Below are 21,810 nucleotides of genomic sequence, written 5' to 3'. Positions count from 1 at the left end.
AGATTTGTTAGAAAGAAAGATGGATAGATTTGTTAGAAAGAAAGATGGATAGATTAGTTAGAAAGAAAGATGGATAGATTAGGTAGAAAGAAAGATGGATAGATTTGTTAGAAAGAAAGATGGATAGATTTGTTCGAAAGAAAGATGGATAGATTAGTTAGAAAGAAAGATGGATAGATTAGGTAGAAAGAAAGATGGATAGATTAGTTAGAAAGAAAGATGGATAGATTTGTTAGAAAGAAAGATGGATAGATTTGTTAGAAAGAAAGATGGATAGATTAGTTAGAAAGAAAGATGGATAGATTTGTTAGAAAGAAAGATGGATAGATTAGTTAGAAAGAAAGATGGATAGATTTGTTAGAAAGAAAGATGGATAGATTAGTTAGAAAGAAAGATGGATAGATTAGGTAGAAAGAAAGATGGATAGATTTGTTAGAAAGAAAGATAGATAGATAGATAGATAGATAGATAGATAGATAGATAGATAGATAGATAGATAGATAGATAGATAGATAGATCATTAGTACATATAGAATGGTAGTTTAATTGAGTCTAGGGCTTCAGGGAATTTAGATTTGAGTTTTTGTTGTACGCTATTGGGCCACCGTAGTCTTGGCTCAATTTGACCATGCTGCAATGAAAGTCAATGGGATTTTTATGATTTTTAATATTAATTTTTAAGAATTCTGAAAGTCGAATCAGTCTAAAAAGATATAGCACACTAAGTCAGAACATTCTGAAGGTCTGACCCGAGTTTGGAGTTTGTAGAGTTAAAGCTCTAGGAGGAGTTAGAGTCAGAAAATTTTGAGTAAGAAGAATAATAATAATAATAATAAGTTTAAATAGGATTTCAGTAAGTTGGCTTTCTCAAGCCAACTTAATAATAAAACAGAAGTGTCAAAACCGTATCAGACTCAAATATAAAATAATAAAACAGAAGTGTCAAAACCGTATCAGACTCAAATATAAAATAATAAAACAGAAGTGTCAAAGCCGCGACACGCGATTAAAGGTTTATTTTCCATGTTAATCAGTTTTTGTCCTAGCCGACGGCGACGCGCGTCTAGGAACGGTTTCTATTTTTCTGCGACATCACGCTGGCTATGCTAATCTCAGGTACTGTTTATGTGCTTTATTTAATGCTAAAAGCGTGTAATGCCTCTGATTCACACAATGCACTTCCAAATAGGGATGCGCCGATGATACCGATAATTCTTTACGATAACCGATATATTGGCTGATAAATCTAACGCCAGATTTTTAAATAAATAATTTTAGAGATCCTGACTGCAAAAACACAAGTCTCACCATTAAAATCCACATCCCAAACACACAATTAAAATGATGTTCTCGTTGTAATTTTATGTGGCTGATATGACAGACTTGCACTTAACTGTATTTTCCTTTTTTGAAGTGATTTCCAGTCATATTTCAATCAATTCTAAACCAATTCATTGTTGAACAGTGCGCATCCGAAGCGGAAATAATACATTATTTATCAGCTTCAAAAAATTACCATTCTTCCAAACACAGAGATAGCTGCGGTTTAGGCTTGTGGTGTCCATATGAGGATGTAAAGTTATTTGTCACATTACATATACACCAATAGATATGAATGTAATATTTACAAAAAGCACTATATAAAACAGATGATTTACAACACCGTCATTAATGGTTGCAGATTTGTTCTGATAGTAGCTTTCTATCATGTCTATAATGTCTAAACATTGGGATGTTGTTCCAGGATCACGTCCTGCTTGTGTAAGTCACTCACATTAGCTCTGTCTCCACACTAACCCCAGTCTCTCCTCTCTAATCCAGAAACCCGTAATAATTGCTGTTAGATTTATGAGCATAACCCGCAGTGCTGTGGCGGTAGGTATTACTGTATGTTCCCGCTGTTACCGTAAGTGTCGTCCCAGCACTGTGTGGTCCGTCTGTCTACATGATCATATGGCAAGAAACTCAAGAGTTAGGCATTTAACACGTTAATCATTTCAATGTTGCACTGCATGACACAAGACTGTGTGTGTGTGTGTTGCATTCACTCCATGTGCCTGATATTTTACACTTTTTTTTTGCTTGCTTTCTCTGGGAATGAGCAGTCAAACTCATTCAGAAAGGTAATGGCTTTGGGCTGACGTGAGTGTGTGTTTCTATCCAGGCTCCAAAATGAACACTTGTCAAAAAAGCTAATAGGAATCTGACCACTGGCCTGTTTTTTTAATTTTTTGTTATTATTGCAACAAAATGCAATTATGATCATAGAACATTACATGATCAAATCACGTTAATAAACAGCCTGATGAATCTTATGTCCTTGGGACAAAATGTTCATTTTGGAAAGTCTGTAGTCTTCAGAATGAAACTGCCAAATACTTTCTGTGATCGTCTTTGGTAACACTCTACAATAAGGTTCATATTGTATATATATTATACAACCATTGTATATGGACAGGATAAGACTCACCCACTTTTTAAGACTACTGATATTGGACAAACTCACTTTTACCTTCTCTAATTCAGTGTCTGTTCACTGTTCAGAGCGCCGTCTGTCAAATCTTGAGGAATGCCTTAATAAATTAAACTCCATTTCTGCCGAATCGTTATATTTCTCAACGAGCTGCAACTGGAAGGGTAAAACTGGTGTCTATTTTCGTCAGTCAAATGAATAACAGCTTTAGGTTTTCAATGCTGGCAAATGACCATGGTATCAAACTTTTACTGATAATTTACTCACCCCCATGTCATCTAAGATGTTCATGTCTTTCTTTCTTCAGTCGAAAAGAAATTAAGGTTTTTGATGAAAACATTCCAGTATTTTCTCCATATAATGGACTTCAATGGGAACCAAACGGTTCAAGGTCCAAATGACAGTTTCAGTGCAAACTGTTCAAAGAGTTTTAAACGATTCCAGACGATGAATAAGGGTCTTATCAAGCAACACCATCGGTCATTTCAAAAATAAATAATGCTCTGTTCTGTGATGCGTGTTCGTGACTCTCCTGTTCGAACTTGGTCATCAAAATAAGCAAATCTTTTTTCGAGTCATTTGGTTGACTCAACAAACGAAATGAACGAAATGACACTCCTGAGTTTGTGACTCTTCTGTTTGAACTCGTTTATCAAAATGAACGAATCTTTTTTCAGGTCATTTGGTTGATTCAATGAACGAAATGACTCTCCTAAGTTTTTGACTCTCCTGTTCGAACTTGTTCATCAAAATGAATGAATCTTTTTTTGAGTCATTTGGTTGATTCAACGAATGAAATTAACGAAATGACTCTCCTGAGTTTGTGACTCTCCTGTTCGAACTCGGTCATCAAAATGAACAAATCTTTTTTCGAGTCATTTGGTTGATTCAATGAACGAAATGACTCTCCTAAGTTCGTGACTCTCCTATTCAAACTCGTTCAACAAAATGAACAAATCTTTTTTCGAGTCATTCAGTTGATTCAACGAATGAAATGACTCTCCTGAGTTTGTGACTCTCCTGTTCAAACTCGTTCAACAAAATGAACAAATCTTTTTTCGAGTCATTCGGTTGATTCAACGAACGAAATTACTCTCCTGAGTTCGTGACTCTCCTGTTCAAACTCGTTCATCAGAATGAACAAATATTTTTTCGAGTCATTTAGTTAATTCAACGAATGAAATGACTCTCCTGAGTTCGTGACTCTCGTATTCATACTCATTCATCAAAATGAACAAATCTCGTTCCGAGTCATTTGGTTGATTCAAAGAAAGAAATGACTCATGAGTTTGTAACTCTCCTGTTCGAACTCGTTCATCAGAATGAACAAATCTTTTTTCGAGTCATTTGGTTGATTCAACGAACGAAATTACTCTCCTGAGTTCGTGACTCTCCTATTCGATCTCGTTCATCAGAATGAACAAATCTTTTTTCGAGTCATTTAGTTAATTTAACGAATGTAATGACTCTCCTGAGTTCGTCACTCTCCTATTCGAACTCGTTCATCAAAATGAACTAATCTTTTTTCGAATCATTTGGTTGATTCAATGAACGAAATTACTCTCCTGAGTTTGTGACTCTCCTGTTCAAACTCCATCAGAATGAACAAACCTTTTTTCGAGTCATTTGGTTAATTCAACTAACGAAATGACTCCCCTTAGTTCGTGACTCTCCTATTCAAACTCGTTCAACACAATGAACAAATCTTTTTTCAAGTAATTCGGTTGATTCAACGAATGAAATGACTCTCCTGAGTTCGTGACTCTCCTATTCAAACTCGTTCATCAGAATGAACAAATCTTTTTCCGAGTCATTTGGTTGATTCAACTAACGAAATGACTCTCCTGAGTTCGTAACTCTCCTGTTCGAACTCGTTCGTCAGAATGAACAAATCTTTCGAGTCATTTGGTTGATTCAACGAACAAAAATGACTCTCCTGAGTCCATGACTCTCCTGTTCGAGCTCATTCATCAGAATGAACAAATCTTTTTTCGAGTCATTTGGTTGATTCAAGGAACGAAATGAACAAAATGACTCGACGCCCATGTGTAGAAGTATTGTTCGTGTTAACTAAGGTGGATAACTAGTGTTAACCGTATAGTAAAGTGTTACCCGTCTTACCATCCTCCTATAATCCGGAGCTCCGGCACTCATCAGTGTGTGTCGTGTTTGACAGGGTAAGGGCCCAGTGCACAGGCTGAGGTACCACACACCGTCTCCTCCAGTGAGTCCTCGCTCCTCAACCGTCCCGGATCTGATGCAGGAGAGCGGAGACGAGAAGGATCCCGACGTCTCGGAGCAGCAGCAGGTCGCCATGCAGCAGGAGGAGAAGGTGCTGACCGAGCAAATCGAGAGTCTGCAGAAAGAGAAGTAAGAGACTAGTTTTCCCAGAGTGTGGCGCTGCTGTGCGTCAGAGCACTAGTATCCCTCAGTGAATCCCTTAGCCAAAGCCTGAGATCTGTTTTGATGGTCCTCATAGGGAGGAGCTGACCTTCGAGATGCTCGCTCTGGAGCCGCGGGCGTCCGATGACGAGACCCTGGAGTCCGAAGCCTCCATCGGCACAGCGGACAGCTCGGAAAACCTGAATGTGGACTCTGAGGGGGCCGCCTCCGACTTCTCGGGTGAGTAACTAATGCTGCCTTCAAGTCCTCCTGGGGAGTTTCCAATACTCCAATACAAATGACAAAGTGCTCTGGATTATGCACTTTATTAAATGACAAAACCAAGTGTGGAACACTTCATGCACTTGACTGTATATACATTAATACAGCATGTTTATATATATTTTCATTGGTGAAACTGAGCAAAAACAAACAATATTGACAAAATTGTGTCTGAAATGTATCACAATATTAGATTCTTGTTTATTAAACTATTGTATAAAATCACATTTACATTTGTGCTGATATTCAGGAAAAAGCATCACTCTTGCTCGTGCGATGCAAGACAATCAATATGGGGCATTTTTGCCCTCATATCTTGAATTTTAGTGGCATTTTAACTGTATTCTAAAGTTGTTGTCCTGAATTATGTTTGTCATTACAAGAAGTGTAAAATGACACACAGATCTGGGCCAGGGCGGGTGCATTAAAAGTGTTTATATAAAATAAAAAATCCAAAATAAAAGTTGTGTTTATATGATGTGGGTGTAGTGTGTATAATTAATTTGTATATATAAATACACACAAGCATGTATATATTTAAGAAAAATTTGTTATATATAAAATATTTACATTTATTTATATATATATATATATATATATATATATACACATATACATACAGTATATACATGCAATTTTTTCTTAAAAATATACATATGTGTGTATTTATATATACAAATTAATTATACACACTACACCCACATCATATAAACACAAACTTTTATTTTTGATGCAATTAAATAATTAATAGTTGTCCAGCAATTATTTATATATATGTATATATATATATATATATATATATATATATATATATATATATATATATATAATTGCTGGGCAACTATTCATATATATATATATATATATATATATATATATATATATATATATATATATATAACTACCATATATATACCATATATACCATATGGTATATATATACCATACTATATATATATATATATATATATATATATATATATATATATATATAGTCAGTAGCACTTGTACTTTAAGTTGCTGGTTGTTAATGGTGCTAATGTTTGCCGTCCTCAGAGCGATTAAAAGTGTTTATATAAAATAAAAAATTCCAAAATAAAAATTTGTGTTTATATGATGTGGGTGTAGTGTGTATAATTATTTTGTATATATAAATACACACAAGCATGTATATATTTAAGAAAAATGTGTTATTTACATATAAAATATTTACATTTATTTATTTATATATATATATATATATATATATATATATATATATATATATATACATGCAATTTTTTCTTAAAAATATACATGCATATGTGTGTATTTATATATACAAATTAGTTATACACAGTACACCCACATCATATAAACACTAATTTTTATTTTTGATGCAATTTAATAATTAATAGTTGTCCAGCAATTATTTATATATATATATATATATATATATATATAATTAATTGCTGGGCAACTATATATATATATATATATATATTAATATACATAACTATTAATATATAACTACCATATATATACCGTATATACCATATGGTGTATATATATACCATACTATATATATATATATAGTCAGTAGCACTTGTACTTTAAGTTGCTGGTTGTTAATGGTGTTAATGTTTGCCGTCCTCAGAGCGAGGCCCAGCGCTGGCCGTCTCGAGGCCCAAGAAGTCCGAAGCGAAGAGCAGGAGAGTCCTGCGGAAACAGCCCGAATCCCTGGACTCCGTCGACTCCAGTTCCACCGTGTCCTCCGTGTCGTCCTCCTACATGCAGCCGAGCAGAACCCAGAGGTTACGGCTGCGCTCCAAATCGCCTTCGCCCCGATCACACCCGTCCGACGGCCTGGACCAGGACGACGAGGAGCGAGCGCAGTTCACCAGCCGAGGCACGTTCAACCCAGAGAAAGGCAAACAGCGTCTGCAGGGGGTCAAGAGCTCGCCTCAGAGACAGCGGGACAATCCCGGCGGAGAGAAGAGGGACCCGGATCTGCCGGCCGCGCAGGTGGTGGTGTACGGGAGCAACGAGTTCATGGTGTGAAGACGTCCGTCCCCGGAGAATTGCTGCATTATAGTCCTTAAGTGCCACGTCGAGATGGGCGGCGCTTCCCGAAGCAGGGAAAAGGGAATGTTGAAACGTTCCGAAACGGAACGTTCTCCTTTGATCTCGGATCGGGAGTTCCGTGACGTTCCGACGACGAAGCCATCGACGAACTCGAGCTGCTTTAACGTTTACAATGTAGAATCACGCGAGCAGATGTGTTTGCCCCCCCCAATCCTATTTTATTGACGTATAAATCTATATATAAATATACAAAGCCAGAGCACCAGTGATCGCTGGGTTGTTGAATTCATATATTATATCGAGAGAGAAGTGTGTGACAACCTCTGGTTGTGTGTTGTGCTTGGAGGGAAACCATGCCATTAAAGGGACCAAGCTAACTGGTGTCATAATGCCAGAGGATCCCACCGCTAAACGAAGACTCGCCACACAGTGTATTATTAAGTCATAATCCATCCCTGCTCTTTCTGCCTCAAAGAAACCAGTGTTAAAACACAAAGCCGCTGTTACTTACCTTTTTATATAGATATAATCCGCGTTACTTTTCTTGAATTACCTCTTGCCAGAAAATGACTAAAATATGACTTAATATATTACGGAATGGTCTCTTCTGCCTGTATATATAGTGCGATACACCCTATCCTTTTTCTAAATATTTAATAATTAAAAACCATGGCTATAGTAATCCACAGAAGTGCATTTGGATTCGAGACACCGCTCGCTTTCGACTGCAGCGTTTGATTATTAGGATAGTTATAAAATTCTTGTGCCACCAGCAAAATCGAGCATCTGTCGCTTCCATCCCTCGTGTTAAACTGTGGTCGCACGGTTCGTGGAGGGTTTCTGCATGTGACGGTGTTTTTCACAGGTGTACTGTGTGTGTGTGTGTGTGTGTTAATTTATATTCTGTTATCGCTGACACTGGTCACGCCGCCTGCAGGATTCAGCAAACTGATTTGTCTTCCGTCATGTGTTGAACAAATATTTCTTATGAAAGAGAAGGAGATGTAAAATAAATTACACATTTTGAACAAATGAGTAGTGGTTTGTTGCGAGTTGTTCCGCCCACATTCAGTTTTTTGTATTTCTTGATTGACCTGTTCATCACGCTCGAGTCTCTCCTTGTTTAAATGCGTGACTTTCTGAGCGTAGATGTTACAAATGCACCATTCGAATGGAAATGATTGATAACTCTTTTTTTTAAAGGTGATCCTCCACAGATTACTGCTGAAATGAAAGTGTGAAAGAAGCGGTGTTGGGTGTGACTAATTACTAAGTAATTAGTTACTGTAATTTAATTACTTTTCCCTTGAAAATCTAAAGTAAGGGATTACTCTTCATTTTTTTTAGTAATTTAATTACAGTTACTCCTGATGTAATTGAGGTAAATACACTCTCAGAAAAAAAAGGTACAATAGCCGTCACGGGGGCTGTACCTTTTCAAAAGGTACACTTTTGTACCCAAAGGCTGCATATTGGTACCTTAGTGGTACGTATTAGCACCTAAAATCTACATATTAGGACCTAAAATGGACATATTAGCTCCTGAAATGGACATATAATCACCTAAAATGTATAGCACCTAAAATGTACATATTAGTACATAAATGTACATATTAGAACCTAAAATGTAAATATTAGCACCTAAAATGTACATATTAGCTCCTGAAATGGACATATTATCACCGAAAATGTACTTAGCACCTAAAATGTACATATTAGTACCTAAATGTACATATTAGAACCTAAAATGTACATATTAGGACCTAAAATGGACATATTAGCTCCTGAAATGGACATATTAGCACCTAAAATGTACATATCACCACTTAAAATGTACATATTAACACTTAAAATGTACATATTAGCCCCTACAATGTACAAATTAGCACCTAAAATGGACAAAAGTTTTCCTTTTGAAAAGGTACAGCCCCAGTGACAGCTTTTGTACCTTTTTTTCTGAGAGTGTACTGTGTATAGAGCAATCCGATCTCACAACTAAATCGTACGACCGCACTCGTACAAATTCGTATGAATTAGCCATCTTGTAAAATATGTATGAAAAAAGTGTGAAAGGTCATGAGATCAGACATAACACAATAGTGGGTTTAACATCAAAATGTATTGTCTGATGTTAAAAAGTATGTTATTATAATGTAACCTTCGCCACCTTGGTCAGTTTAAGGATAATTCATGCAATTTTATTGTATTTATTTGAAAGAATTAAAACAGATTCATGTCTATGCTTGTATTATTCAGCTGATTGAGATTGATATGGGATTTTAAAAGTAATTAGTAATTAAAAGTAATTAAATACTTTGTAGAGAGAGTAATTAGTACAGTAATCTAATTACACTGTTGAAGAGGTAATTAGTAACTAGTAATTAATTACTTTTTAGAGTAACTTACCCAACACTGAAAAGAAGTTTGTTCATGTACTGTACTAAACATCTACATCTTTGAAACATAATGTCTAACCAAGTTGTTGATATGACAAGTTCCTATGGGATTTTATTTTAGGCGTAATTCAAAAAATAGCCACCAGATGACACACATTCTATATAATTTTATTATGTTACTCCTGTAACAAATCAATACACTTCTATCACAAATCAGTTGTCATATGTGTAACGTTGAGTTTCAGACCTTTCCGACAATATGTGTATTGTCATGAAAAGTTTTATTTAAAATAATTGAACATGACACGCCCACTAGTGGGAGGAGCCTGCCAAAAAAAGGCTTTAAAGTACCAATGCAATGTCCAAATTAAAAACGGTTGTCACAGGATAAATTTTGTGTTTTATGGGCTTCACAAAAAGAGTGCATTAGGTGTGGTGACAAATCGAGACCACATATGACCATTAATTAGTTAAAGTAGTACTAGCATAGCATACAGATGCCAGATTAGCCTAATAGCTTAGTTTATACACGCAATTCACAATCATCGTTACTGTAATTGCCTGTTAAATGCCTAAATCATTCATTTAAAAAAGAATGTAATGATGTTGAATTATTCACTTAATTGGTTATGTATTTATTCATTAATTAACATTTTATCAAGTGAAAGAAATGTTCAATTATGCACTATATAGTAACATATACATATTTTAAATTAATATCGTTCGTATGTACCTAGTATAATCATTAACTAATAGTTGTTAGAGACCCGATTTGTCATGACACCGGCCTGAGGACATAGTAATTGCGTAAGAGCTGTTAAACCTGTAATACTGCTGCCAAAGGAAAGGTGCGGAGTTATTTTGATTTCTCCAGAGAGGTTGAGTCTCGTGAATTGCACCTTCCTGTTTTCTTCCCTTTTGCAAGTCTACACATAATACAACGTTATTAAAATGTTATGTTACTGCACGTTTATTAGTTTAAGTCTACATCAGAACTCAAGAAGTATTAATTTCAAGTAGTGTGTAAGCAGAGCTGGAAGATGAGATCCAAACAAACTGGATCCTGGCGGTGACGTCATTGCCGAATGCACCGCGCATGCGCAGCAGCGGTCAGTGAGTTGCGCTGGCAGGTACACGGAGCACGAGAACACCTGTGCTTGCCACACCACAAGATGTCTGGATTCGATAACAACCCCTTTGCCGAACCTGTTGATGTCAATCCTTTCCAGGTAAATACCTAATGATTTATTATGCCTTTGGTAATATGTAATATAGTAATAGTTTTTCACTGTGAACCTGTTTGTTTGGTTCGGAGTCACTGGAGAAAGGTGAGAGGGCTCAGCCAATCAAATTTCACTGTTCGGGTTACAAGCCAATCACCTGCCGATGACGATCCAGGAAGTGTTTGTTTTTTTGTTTTTAGTTGCCTTTAAATATAACAATCGAGTTTTTATTCTGCGTCGTGAGCATTTTAATACTGTTTATCACCATTATGTAGAGACCTAAGCGTTTTGGCATACACTTTGATTAATCACTTCACGCGATAAGTGTGTGTTCAAATCCAACAGGTGCATCTTCAAGCCGTGCCGTGTTGACTTGTAGCTATTCATTCACAGATATCAACAATTCAGTTTTCACGAGTTCAAGTGCTAATTCTTGATATAAGGTATTAGATTTCTACTAGTAAAAATGTAAATTATTGATTCCAACAATGACGTAATTACTCACAGAAATACGAATTCTTTATATTAAAACTATCATTCTTGATGTCTGTAATTGTGTTTTCATTAGTTAAATGTAGGCTTAGTTACTAGTTAGTTAAACTAATTAGTTAATAATAGGCTACCTATCAAATTAACTGTTGATATCGAGAATTGATTTATTATTTCAGATTTTAAATAGGCCTATCATAAACATAGCCTAATTCTTACTAGAAAAAAGGTATTTCAATAATTATGGTTGGTGCAATTGTCTGTTCTTGATCATCAATTAAATTGCTGGTAGAAACATTTTCAGTTTTGACAAGTAACATACTAATCTTATGAATGTGATTGCTACTGGTAAGACTGAAATTACTCTCTCTACTTATTGATATCAGAAATAACAAATTGAATAGGCTATGTTGAATACATTTCTTCGGAAGTGTATTGCATTCACTCGAGGAAACAAAATCTGCTCTGTTTTTATGAATTAACGAATTAATTATCTCAGAATTACAAGATAATTTTTCATGGAAAAAAAGTTTTCACTCTATTTTTATGAATTAATTTTTTGAGTTTTTGAGATAATCAAGTCATTAATTCAGAAAAACAGAGCAAAAACTTTTTCCATGATAAATTATCTTGTAATTCTAATTAGTTAATTACTCGTTAATTCAGAAAAACAGAGTCGATTTTTTTTTTTCTTCAAGTGAATGCAATACTCTTCCGTACATTTCAGCAAGTGAAAATTTGGTTTTTGATTTCAGGAATTTATACTTTACTAGTAGAAATCATTATTGATATCAAAAAGTATATTTCTGCTAGTAAGAAATGCATAGCTGAAACATGAAATTGAAATTTCTAGCAACAATTAATTTGAATGGCAGCCTTTGGTTACATTTAACTAGTGAAAATACAATTACAGACATCAAGAATTACAGTTTTCTCTAGTTGAATTGAATTCTTGATATGAAGAATTTGATTTCGGCAAGTGATGACGTCATTGATGATATCAAGAGTTCACTTTTTTTTACTAGTGGAAATTTAATGTCAAAAATTGCCTACTAGAATTGCCTATTAGAAATCTCCTTCTTGATATCAAAAATAGCATTTTAACTAGTGAAAATTGACTTGTTGATATCAAGAATATCAGTTCCTGGGAAAGAATAAAACGGCTTGCTATAGTCGGCTGCATTTGCAGGCCAATTATAATTCACAAAAAACAGACGGGAAAAACAGATGGGAACTTTAAAGCACTTTAAATAATCCGTTGGCACCCAAAACCGTTCATAACATACAGTGTTTAATGAATAGGCAAGTGATATTTGTTTTGCCTGCCAGGATCCGTCAGTCACTCAGGTGACCAGCACTGCAGTCGATGGCGTGGGAGAGTTTAACCCGTTTACAGCCACTGCTCTGGTAAGCCTGAACCTTTCCAATCCTCATCCTGCAAATCAACAGTTCCTCGTGTCACAGTACATGCATATCAGTCGTAATGTGGATCCAAACGATCCTGCTGCATAATTTGTAATGGGATTGACATTTATTCAGATCTTCAAGACTGTAATAAGTCAAAAAAATAAATATTGCTCAAAAAAGAATCAAATAGAAGTCCTATTAAAAACTACAGTAGATGAACTGGAATCCCTTGAGAAGTTAATTTCTGTTTTCTTTTTTCTATAGTTGATTGAGTTTCCAATCCAATATATTCCTTAAGGAAGTTTTGAGTTTTATACCGAATGAAATCACAAGCAAAGAGTTTGTATTGAATATTTTCCCTCTCTCTTATTCAGAGTGGAAGCACCATCCCTGTGTCAGTCGCTTCTCAACCAGCGGTCCTCCAGACGACTGTGGAGCCCAGTCCACAGGTTAGTACAATATTCATGCACAACCGTAATGTTTTAGTACGGCATGAAAGAGGAAAAAGCTACTAGGGGTGTAACGGTACACAGAAGTCACAATTCGTACATTAACATGTCCACCATCGTCATTTTCTTAGATTGTGAGAGTTCTTTAAAGGTGCTGTATGTAACTTTTCCACATGCAAATACATGTTTGCAAATATTGAGGAAACATGTTAAGTTCACATTCTGGTTTCTCTGAAAAACTTTTCAACAGCCAGAATTTTTTTATTTTGAAATGTGTGTTTGTTTATTATAGTTTTGGTCTGTGATACTGCACGTTGCCGATTTGCTCATTTTCGTTGTCTATTGCGCTCGTTCCTGTTGCGTGCCCTCAAACTGGCAACGTGTGTGAGCGCCGTCGAGTCTGAGGAGCAGGTGGCGGGAGAAACGACGTTTTGAATTGGACTGCAGTACCTATTCCCACCACTAGCTGTCATTCTTGTCATCTTGAAAAAAAGCACACAACAGTGAAGGGGTGAATCTATAAAACATCAAGAGTGCAAAACAGACACATCCACACACACACAAATACACTTTTATACACAAACACACCAAAAAATTCAGATTATACACGTGTTTTGCATTTTTAAAATGCTCAGTTTGTCCACCAGATGGCATCCATCTCATTTCAAAAATTGCTTTTATGAGGCCTAGGCTTGACTCTAAAATGAAATACAGCTTTAAAAAAAAATATATATATATATTTTTTTTTTAAATATTATTTCTATTATATTCAATGGGGGAAAATTTGGTCATAATTATTGCATTAATACTAATTATATATTTTTTTATTTTTTAAATTTTCTCAAAACACCAAAAAAGAAAAGAAAAAATATTATAAATAACAAGTAAAAAAAAAATTATGATTTTTTTTTTTTTTTAATATGAATCCCGCCCTTTGGGTCCAGCATCTTTGGTTGATGTTAGTGTGTAAGTGTGTGTGGTTCCTCCATCAGGCCAGTGCCGCAGCGGGACAGGCGGATCTCCTCCGTCAGCAAGCGGAGCTAGAGAAGAAAGCAGCGGAGCTGGAACGTAAAGAACAGGAGCTTCGGGATCGAGACACTGCACGAGGTGAGACACTAACATTACATTCACGTTTATTTATATAGCGCTTTTCACAATACACATCATTTCAAAGCAGATTTACAGAAAATGCATGAGTCCACTTTACAATTGAATTTACAGTGATCTCTTATCTACGGTAGCGTATTGCATTCACTTGAAGAAAAAAATCTGCTCTGTTTTTCTGAATTAACGAGTTAATTTTTCATGAGAAAAAAAGTTTTTGCTCTGTTTTTCTGAATTAACGAGTTAATTTTTCATGGAATTATTATTTTTTTTGCTCTGTTTTTCTGAATTAATGAGTTAGTTTTTCTTGAGAAAATTTATTTTTGCTGTTTTTCTGAATTAACTCATTAATTCAGAAAAACAGAGCAAAAAAATAATAATTTCATGAAAAATTAGCTCGTTAATTCAGAAAAACAGAGCAAAAAAAAAATAATTCCATGAAAAATTAACTCGTTAATTCAGTAAAACAGAGCAAAAACTTTTTTTCTCATGAAAAATTAACTCGTTAATTCAGAAAAACAGAGCAGATTTTTTTCTTCAAGTGAATGCAATACGCCTCCGTACTTATCAGAGGTGACTGTCGAAGTTATGTATTTCAGAAATCCAAAATCACAATTAGCTACAAATGTAGTAATTTAAAGAATGTAATAATTGACTGCAGAAACAATGAGCTCTTAATGAATTCTCCAGCACTGATCTCACTCTGAATGTTTGCTTGCAGGTAAAGAGAACAACTGGCCACCTTTACCCAAGTTTCTCCCCATAAAACCTTGCTTTTATCAGGATTTTAGTGAAGAAATTCCCGTGGAATATCAGCGGGTTTGCAAGATGATGTACTACCTCTGGATGTGTAAGTGAACACACAGATGTGTTGGAATACAATCAAAAGTATTCAACCCTCATTGCAAATCATGTTTATTGCCAAAATGTACAGACTTTCAGCCGTTTGCGATGAACAAATCAAACAAAAGCAATTGAAATTGCTCAATATAACACATTTTTCAAGTGGTTTCCCCAAATTCAACTTAAAATGCAACTTTCGGAAATAATTACAAATTCACAGACTTTCCTGCTATAATCATCCTGCAGTATTTTGTATTTTTTTAAGTCTGCATTTGTGTAAAAATAAAATGTTTTAACATTTGCATTCTGAATAATGTCACCCGAGTATTCCATGCATGCAAAAGATGTGTGTACTGTGCCTACTACACTGTAAAAAAATAAAAAATTAACTTAAAAAATAAGTAACCTGGCTGCCTTAAAATTTTAAGTTCATTGAAATGGAAAAATTGAGTTAATACAATGAAGGAGTCATCAGAAACTCAAAATATTATGTTATTGAACCACAAAATATATTTAAGTTGATTTGACAAAAGAAAAAATGTTGTGTTTACAAATCATGAAAATATTTTTTTACAGTGTTTACATACTGAAAATAGTTTGAGAAGTACGTTGTATGCTAGTAGCAATGCTCGTTAGCAAACATTTGAGGATAATAATCCACATGTTGATCCACAGATCACAGTGTGACGCTGCTCCTGAACCTGCTGGCCTGTCTGGCGTATTTCTCTATAGACACGAGACAAGGAGTTGACTTCGGACTCGCAATCCTCTGGTTTCTTCTGTTCACTCCCGTCGCGTTCCTCTGCTGGTACCGACCCGTCTACAAGGCCTTTAAGTGAGTTCACTGTTGATACGTCGCATTATTTTGGTAACACTTTACAATAAGGTTCATTAGTTAACATGAACTAAGAATGAACAGCATTTATTAATCTTAGTTGATATTATTTACTAATACGTTATTAAAATCAAAGGTTGTATTAGTTAACATTAGTGTGAACTGCTGGATTTTTACTGTCACCCCCCCTTTTTTTTTTTAATAGACATGGAAATGCTAATTTCAAACTTAAATGGTTGTAATTCAAGAATGCTTTGGAATATAGACGTAAGATTGGTCTCGTTTTAAAGAAGACATTTGGCAGATTTTTCTCGAAGTGAAATAAATTAAGAAAGTGAAACAGAAAAAAAGTTATAGAAGTTTGAGTTTATAGAAATGTACAATGTAAAAAAAATAATTATTCATATTTTATATAAAATATATATTTTCCAAAAAAAAAAAAACAGTAATATTGTGAAATATTATTACAATTTAAAACATCGGTTTTCTATGTGAATATATAGTGAAGTGTAATTTATTCCTGTGTGATCAAAGCTGAATTTACAGCATATTTGCTCACGTGATCCTACGGACATTATTATAATATGATGCTCAAGAAACATTTATGATGTTGAAAACAGTTTTTTACATTTTTATTTCAGGATTCTTTGATGAATAGAAAGTTCAAAAGAACAGAATTGATCTGAAACGGAAAGCTTTTGTAAGATTAATCACTACCATTCAAAAGTTTGGGGTCAGTAAGAATTTATTTATTTTTTATTTTTGGGGGAAAGAAATTAGAAAATACTTTTATTCATCAAGGATGAGTTAAATTGATCAAAAGTTACAGTAAAGACATTTATAATGTTAGAAAAGATTCTATTTTAAATAAATGCTGTTCTTTTGAACTTTCTATTCATCGTAGAATTTTGGGGGGAAATGGTACACGACTGTTTTCAACATTGAAAATAATAATTTATGTTTTTTGAGCATATGATTTCTGAAGGATCATGTGACACTGATCAGCAACAGTAATGATGTTGAAAATTCAGCTTTCAAATTACATTTTAAAATAGATTAAAATAGAAAACTGTCATTTTCACAATATTACTGTTTGTCATTTTTTTTTTCATCAAATAAAGCAGCCTTGGTGAGCAGAAGAGACTTCATTTAAAAACATTAAAAATCTTACTGATCTAAAACTTTTGACTGGTAGTGATATATATATATATATATATATATATATATATATATATATACATAATATTAGTCATCATGACGGGGTGATTATTAACAGGTTACACTTTAACTTTTAATGTAACTTTTCTTTTGTTTTGCATTGCAGATCTGACAGCTCCTTCAGTTTCTTCTTTTTCTTCTTCATTTTCTCATTCCAAGTAATCGTGTACATCATCCAGAGCGTGGGCATCCCTGGCTGGGGAAACAGGTGAGTCTCGTCTCTGCACAGCTCTGCTTTAGTAAGTGTGTGATCTGAATCTTCACGTGTTCTTCCTCTCGGCATGTTTTTAGACAGATCGCCGCCTCATAATCTGTCGGTGTGTTGGTTTTCCGGGGCTCTCTCTGTTTTCTGCTGACCCGTCCTGTACTCTTCTCAGAAATGTGCTTTTTCATTTACAGTTTCATACTGTTTATTAGGGGTGCATTACTATATATATTGTGCATAGTTCACCCAAAATGGAAATTTTGCTTTTAGTTGAGTTAGTGTCAGTACTACATTAAACTATTATATATATAATGTTGATTATAATGTATAATAATGCAATGGGGGTCCTGATAATGTCAAATCTCTGATATTAGCAGTAAAAAGTGGCCAACATTATTTTAAACACATCTAGTCAGTGAAAGAGTGCAAGCATATTCGACTAAAATAAGCTTCAGAATTATGAATATTATTATTCTGGTGTCTCTATTGTCTGTGCTTTGGGTTTCCAGCACTGAATTTTTGCGAAATTGACGTGTTTCCATTGAAATCCAATCCTATTCATTTACACACTCAATGTAATATCAGATTTAGCATGTTAACCTTTTATCACATCTCTTGAGTATCGCAATAATGTCCTATTGTGAGTTTAATAATATCGTGACATGAGGGTATCGTTACACCCCTAATATTCACACTCTACCATTGCTATTAATATCCTACAAATCTCTATCCATCATTTAAAATTAGAGATAGCTGAAATTTTATTTTTACATTTAATTAAAAATAAAAATTGTATTTTTAAAAATTTAAAGAAATAAATTTAATTCATTAAAATTAAAATTTATTTTTTATTAATTACATTTTAATTAATTTTTGTAATGTTTAATTTTTTTAATTAAATAAAAAAATAATTTAATTAATTAAAATTTAAAATGTAATTTTATTAATTAAATTTTCATTTTAAAATTTTTATTTAAAAAATTAGAAATTTTATTAAATTTTTTTAAAACTATCTTTTGTCAATTGAATTTTGACAAAGATAGTTGTGTGTTTGCTGGGGAGAGGTGTGGGATTCCTTCTTAACCCAAAAAGTTGATCAAATTGTATGTTTCGTGGATTTAGGAAGAAAGTCTTGTTTATTTTTATTTATGTAGCGCTTTTTACAATACTGATTGTTTTAACCTTCAAATGGTCTTGGTTTCCTGTTTACACTTCTGGGCTTCGGGGTCTATACACCCCAACAATTGATTGAGTAATTATATAAAAAACTATACATTTTTAATCATGCAAATAATATATCATTTATTTTTCTGTTTACTTCTCATCTATTCATTAATGCTGTGTTTTTGGAGATATAAAGTACCACACAATTCCTCAACTACACCATTATTACACAGCATATGAAATATTATTTTTTTATCATACATTGCATTTATGCTCTAGTACTAGGCCTCATTTCTGTGTAAAAATTTTCAGATTTATGCCGGATTTTTTTATTTTTGACACATGAAGAATACATATTATTTAGTTTTTTTTTTTTCACATTTCCCATTCATTTCATTGTGGGGTCATTTTGACCCTCGAAGACCAGAAGTGTAAACATTTTTTTTATTATTATTCCTTCAGAACTATCGAATCAAGCCCAGTTTTTTGTGCGAGTATAGATAGATAATGTATAAAAAGTCCACTGAGATGAAGGGAACCTTTTTTTTATTAAGTAAAAGTCGATTGGGATCGTATAGACCCCATGACTTGATTGAGGGCTACAGAGATAACAGGAAAATAATGCGACAAAGTTTGTTTCTAGAAGAAAATAGCGTCACAGTCCAGCTTAAGTAAGTTCAGTGATGTTTCATTTTTGTTGTAAAAAAGTTTATATTCTGGAGGAAACAGTGACATCATCGTCCAGTTCAGTTCTCATATAATGGTGTCACTGCAGGCAGATCAATAATATTGTTGAATATGAAATGAACTGAGACTGTATGAAGCTGTAATGTGCTGATATGTTTGTGTGTCAGCGGCTGGATCACGGCCATCAGTGTGATCAACACCAATAAAGCTGTGTCCGTCTTCATGATGCTGGTCGCTGCGTTCTTCTCTGTCAACGCCATGCTGTCCGTCGTCTTACTCAAAATGGTAAGTTATTTTAGTTTTATTATGGTTTAGGATGGAAACTCTCTCGTTGACTGACTCTGCCGTGTGTTTTCAGGTGCACTCCATGTACAGACACACGGGCGCGAGCTTCCAGAAGGCCCAGGACGAGTTCTCTCAAGGTGTCGTCACGAACCGAAACTTCCAGTCCGCCGCCGCCACCGCCGCCGCTTCAGCCTTCCAGTAACATCGTTCATTCAAGGACGAACCGTGTCCGAGGCTTCTCGACACGCTCATTTGGTTTACTGAAAACACGTTTGGGTGAAAGTTACCTGGCTGTTGATCGTATAATGAAGGCAATGTATACAGGGTTTCATGCAAAAGGTACAATAAAGGAGTAGTTCACTTTTAGAAAACTTTTCCTGATGATTTCCTCACCCCCATGTCATCCAAGATGTCCATGTCTTTCTTTCTTCGGTCGAAAAGAAATTAAGGTTTTTGATGAAAACATTCCAGGATTTTCTCCATATAATGGACTTCAATGGGAACCAAATGAGAGTTTCAGTGCAAACTGTTCAAAGGGCTTTAAACGACTCCAGACGATGAATAAGGGTCTTATCAAGCGAAACGATTTATCAAAATGAACGAATGTCGAACTCATTTATCAAGATGAATTAATCTTTTTTCGTGTCATTTGGTTCATGCAACGAACAAAATGAACGAGTTGACTTGAGAAAAGATTTGTTCATTTTGATGAACGAGAGTCACGAACGCAAATCACAAAACAGAGCAAGACGAGCTTATAAAACTTAAACTTTGTTATTTATTTATTAAATGAGCGATCGTTTCACTTGATAAGACCCTTATTCATCGTCTGGAATCGTTTAAAGCCCTTTGAACAGTTTGCACTGAAACTCTCATTTAGACCTTGAACTGTTTGGTTCCCATTGAAGTCCATTATATGGAGAAAATCCTGGAATGTTTTCATCAAAAACCTTAATTTCTTTTCAACTGAAGAAAGAAACATCTTGGATGACATGGGGGTGAGTAAATTATCAGCAAAAGTTTTTCTTAGAAGTGAAGTTAAAGTGTTTCAAACGGCACTATTTACTTTGAATTTTATGTGATGTTACAACATCGTTATAATAGTCAATCCATGTTTCCAAATGACACTTTCCATTGCTATATATGTATTTAGATATCTCTCATATTGTTGTATGTTGAACAATCTTTGATTTAGTCCAGATAAATGTATTAAATGTCAGCTGGTTTTACAATATTCGAGCAATTTATCGTTATTCTGCGTATCTGTTTGTTACATTCTTAAACTGAAGTGATGATTTTGCAGTGTTCTTAATTACGAACAAAATATGTATATATTTATAAATGAATCGATTTTATTTTACTGTGGTTCAATTGGGTGGACATCTGTTTTATGAGTTATTGTTGAATAAACTTATTCAGATTATGTTGTTCATTGCTGTTTCTATATACAGTATATAATAAATTATAGTTAGCCTATATTATAAAGTGGGGTCTAAGCTTATTTTGATAAACGTACAATGTAACTTTAATATTATGTAAAATGTTTTTACATTGAGTGCTGTTTGAATTTATGTTGAAACAATATTTAATCTAAATATTTTGAAGTCGAGCATCAGTAAAAGTGAAATGTCTGAAGAAGAAAATAAAGCATTTAACTGACTCAAGAAAGAGCTGAAATATCAATATAGTCATGCAAGTACATTTTGTTTTATTTTTAAATTGTCTTGAAAGATTCTTTTATGAGTAATTATGACAAATTATATATCGTTGGAAAGGTCTATGACTTCTAAATAGATATTCTACCCCTGTTGTGTGTTACAAATTATGTAGGAAGAGTAATTAATGAATTTATGACAAGAGTGCACCTCAAAACTGCATCATAACAGGAGGTCTGACATTTATCACAAAAAGTCGATGCACCCACTTTTAATCATTGAAACTTCTGTTTTTATGCTAAAAGTTCAAAATAAAACATAATCTAGTATTTTTCAATAAATGCTAAAAAATTATAGTATAACATTATCCTCTAAAAAAATATAATATATATAATCCTCTAAAATATAATATTATTTTTATCAACTTTTATTTAATTATTTCACATATTTTAGTAGCTATCATAAATTAGGTATCATTTGAAAGCTTACAAACTCAGAATTCATCCTGTGAAAACCGTTTTATAATTGAACGTTGCGTTACCATAGAAACGGTACTTATTTTATCAGGCTCCTCCCCTTTTGGGCATCATTAAATTTCAGAATTTATGATCAAAACCTTTTCTAATCTTGACTAAACACATATTGACAG

At 34.1% G+C, this 21,810-nt stretch overlaps 2 protein-coding genes across 9 annotated transcripts in view; both read left to right on the top strand.

The window, feature by feature from the left end:
• The window catches only part of myo9aa (myosin IXAa), a 180,159-nt gene extending 171,925 nt beyond the window's left edge, over positions 1-8,234 (top strand). For 6 of the 8 annotated variants that reach the window (XM_039690796.2, XM_039690795.2, XM_039690792.2 and 3 more), the window contains 4 exons: positions 1,822-1,875; positions 4,650-4,843; positions 4,953-5,095; positions 6,774-8,234. In XM_039690796.2, coding sequence (XP_039546730.2) covers positions 1,822-1,875; positions 4,650-4,843; positions 4,953-5,095; positions 6,774-7,177 — 795 coding nt within the window. In that variant the 3' untranslated portion in view covers positions 7,178-8,234. The remainder of the gene's footprint in view (positions 1-1,821; positions 1,876-4,649; positions 4,844-4,952; positions 5,096-6,773) is intronic. The other 2 variants (XM_039690799.2, XM_039690794.2) reach the window with 1 other exon arrangement.
• Positions 8,235-10,452: 2,218 nt separating this feature from the next.
• scamp2l (secretory carrier membrane protein 2, like) lies at positions 10,453-20,929 on the top strand. The gene is made up of 9 exons (XM_039690746.2): positions 10,453-10,826; positions 12,639-12,716; positions 13,091-13,165; positions 14,158-14,272; positions 14,991-15,119; positions 15,788-15,947; positions 17,272-17,373; positions 19,389-19,506; positions 19,580-20,929. The coding sequence occupies exons 1-9, from the start codon at positions 10,683-10,685 to the stop codon at positions 19,706-19,708; spliced, it is 1,050 nt and encodes a 349-aa protein (XP_039546680.2). The 5' UTR covers positions 10,453-10,682; the 3' UTR covers positions 19,709-20,929.
• The last annotated feature ends 881 nt before the right edge of the window (positions 20,930-21,810 follow it).

Source organism: Pimephales promelas, chromosome 1, assembly GCF_988280905.1.
Source record: "Pimephales promelas chromosome 1, fPimPro1.hap1.1, whole genome shotgun sequence".
In the NCBI taxonomy this organism is placed as follows: domain Eukaryota; kingdom Metazoa; phylum Chordata; class Actinopteri; order Cypriniformes; family Leuciscidae; genus Pimephales; species Pimephales promelas.
Note: the sequence above shows the minus strand (reverse complement) of the source record. Positions and strands in the feature narration are given on the sequence as shown.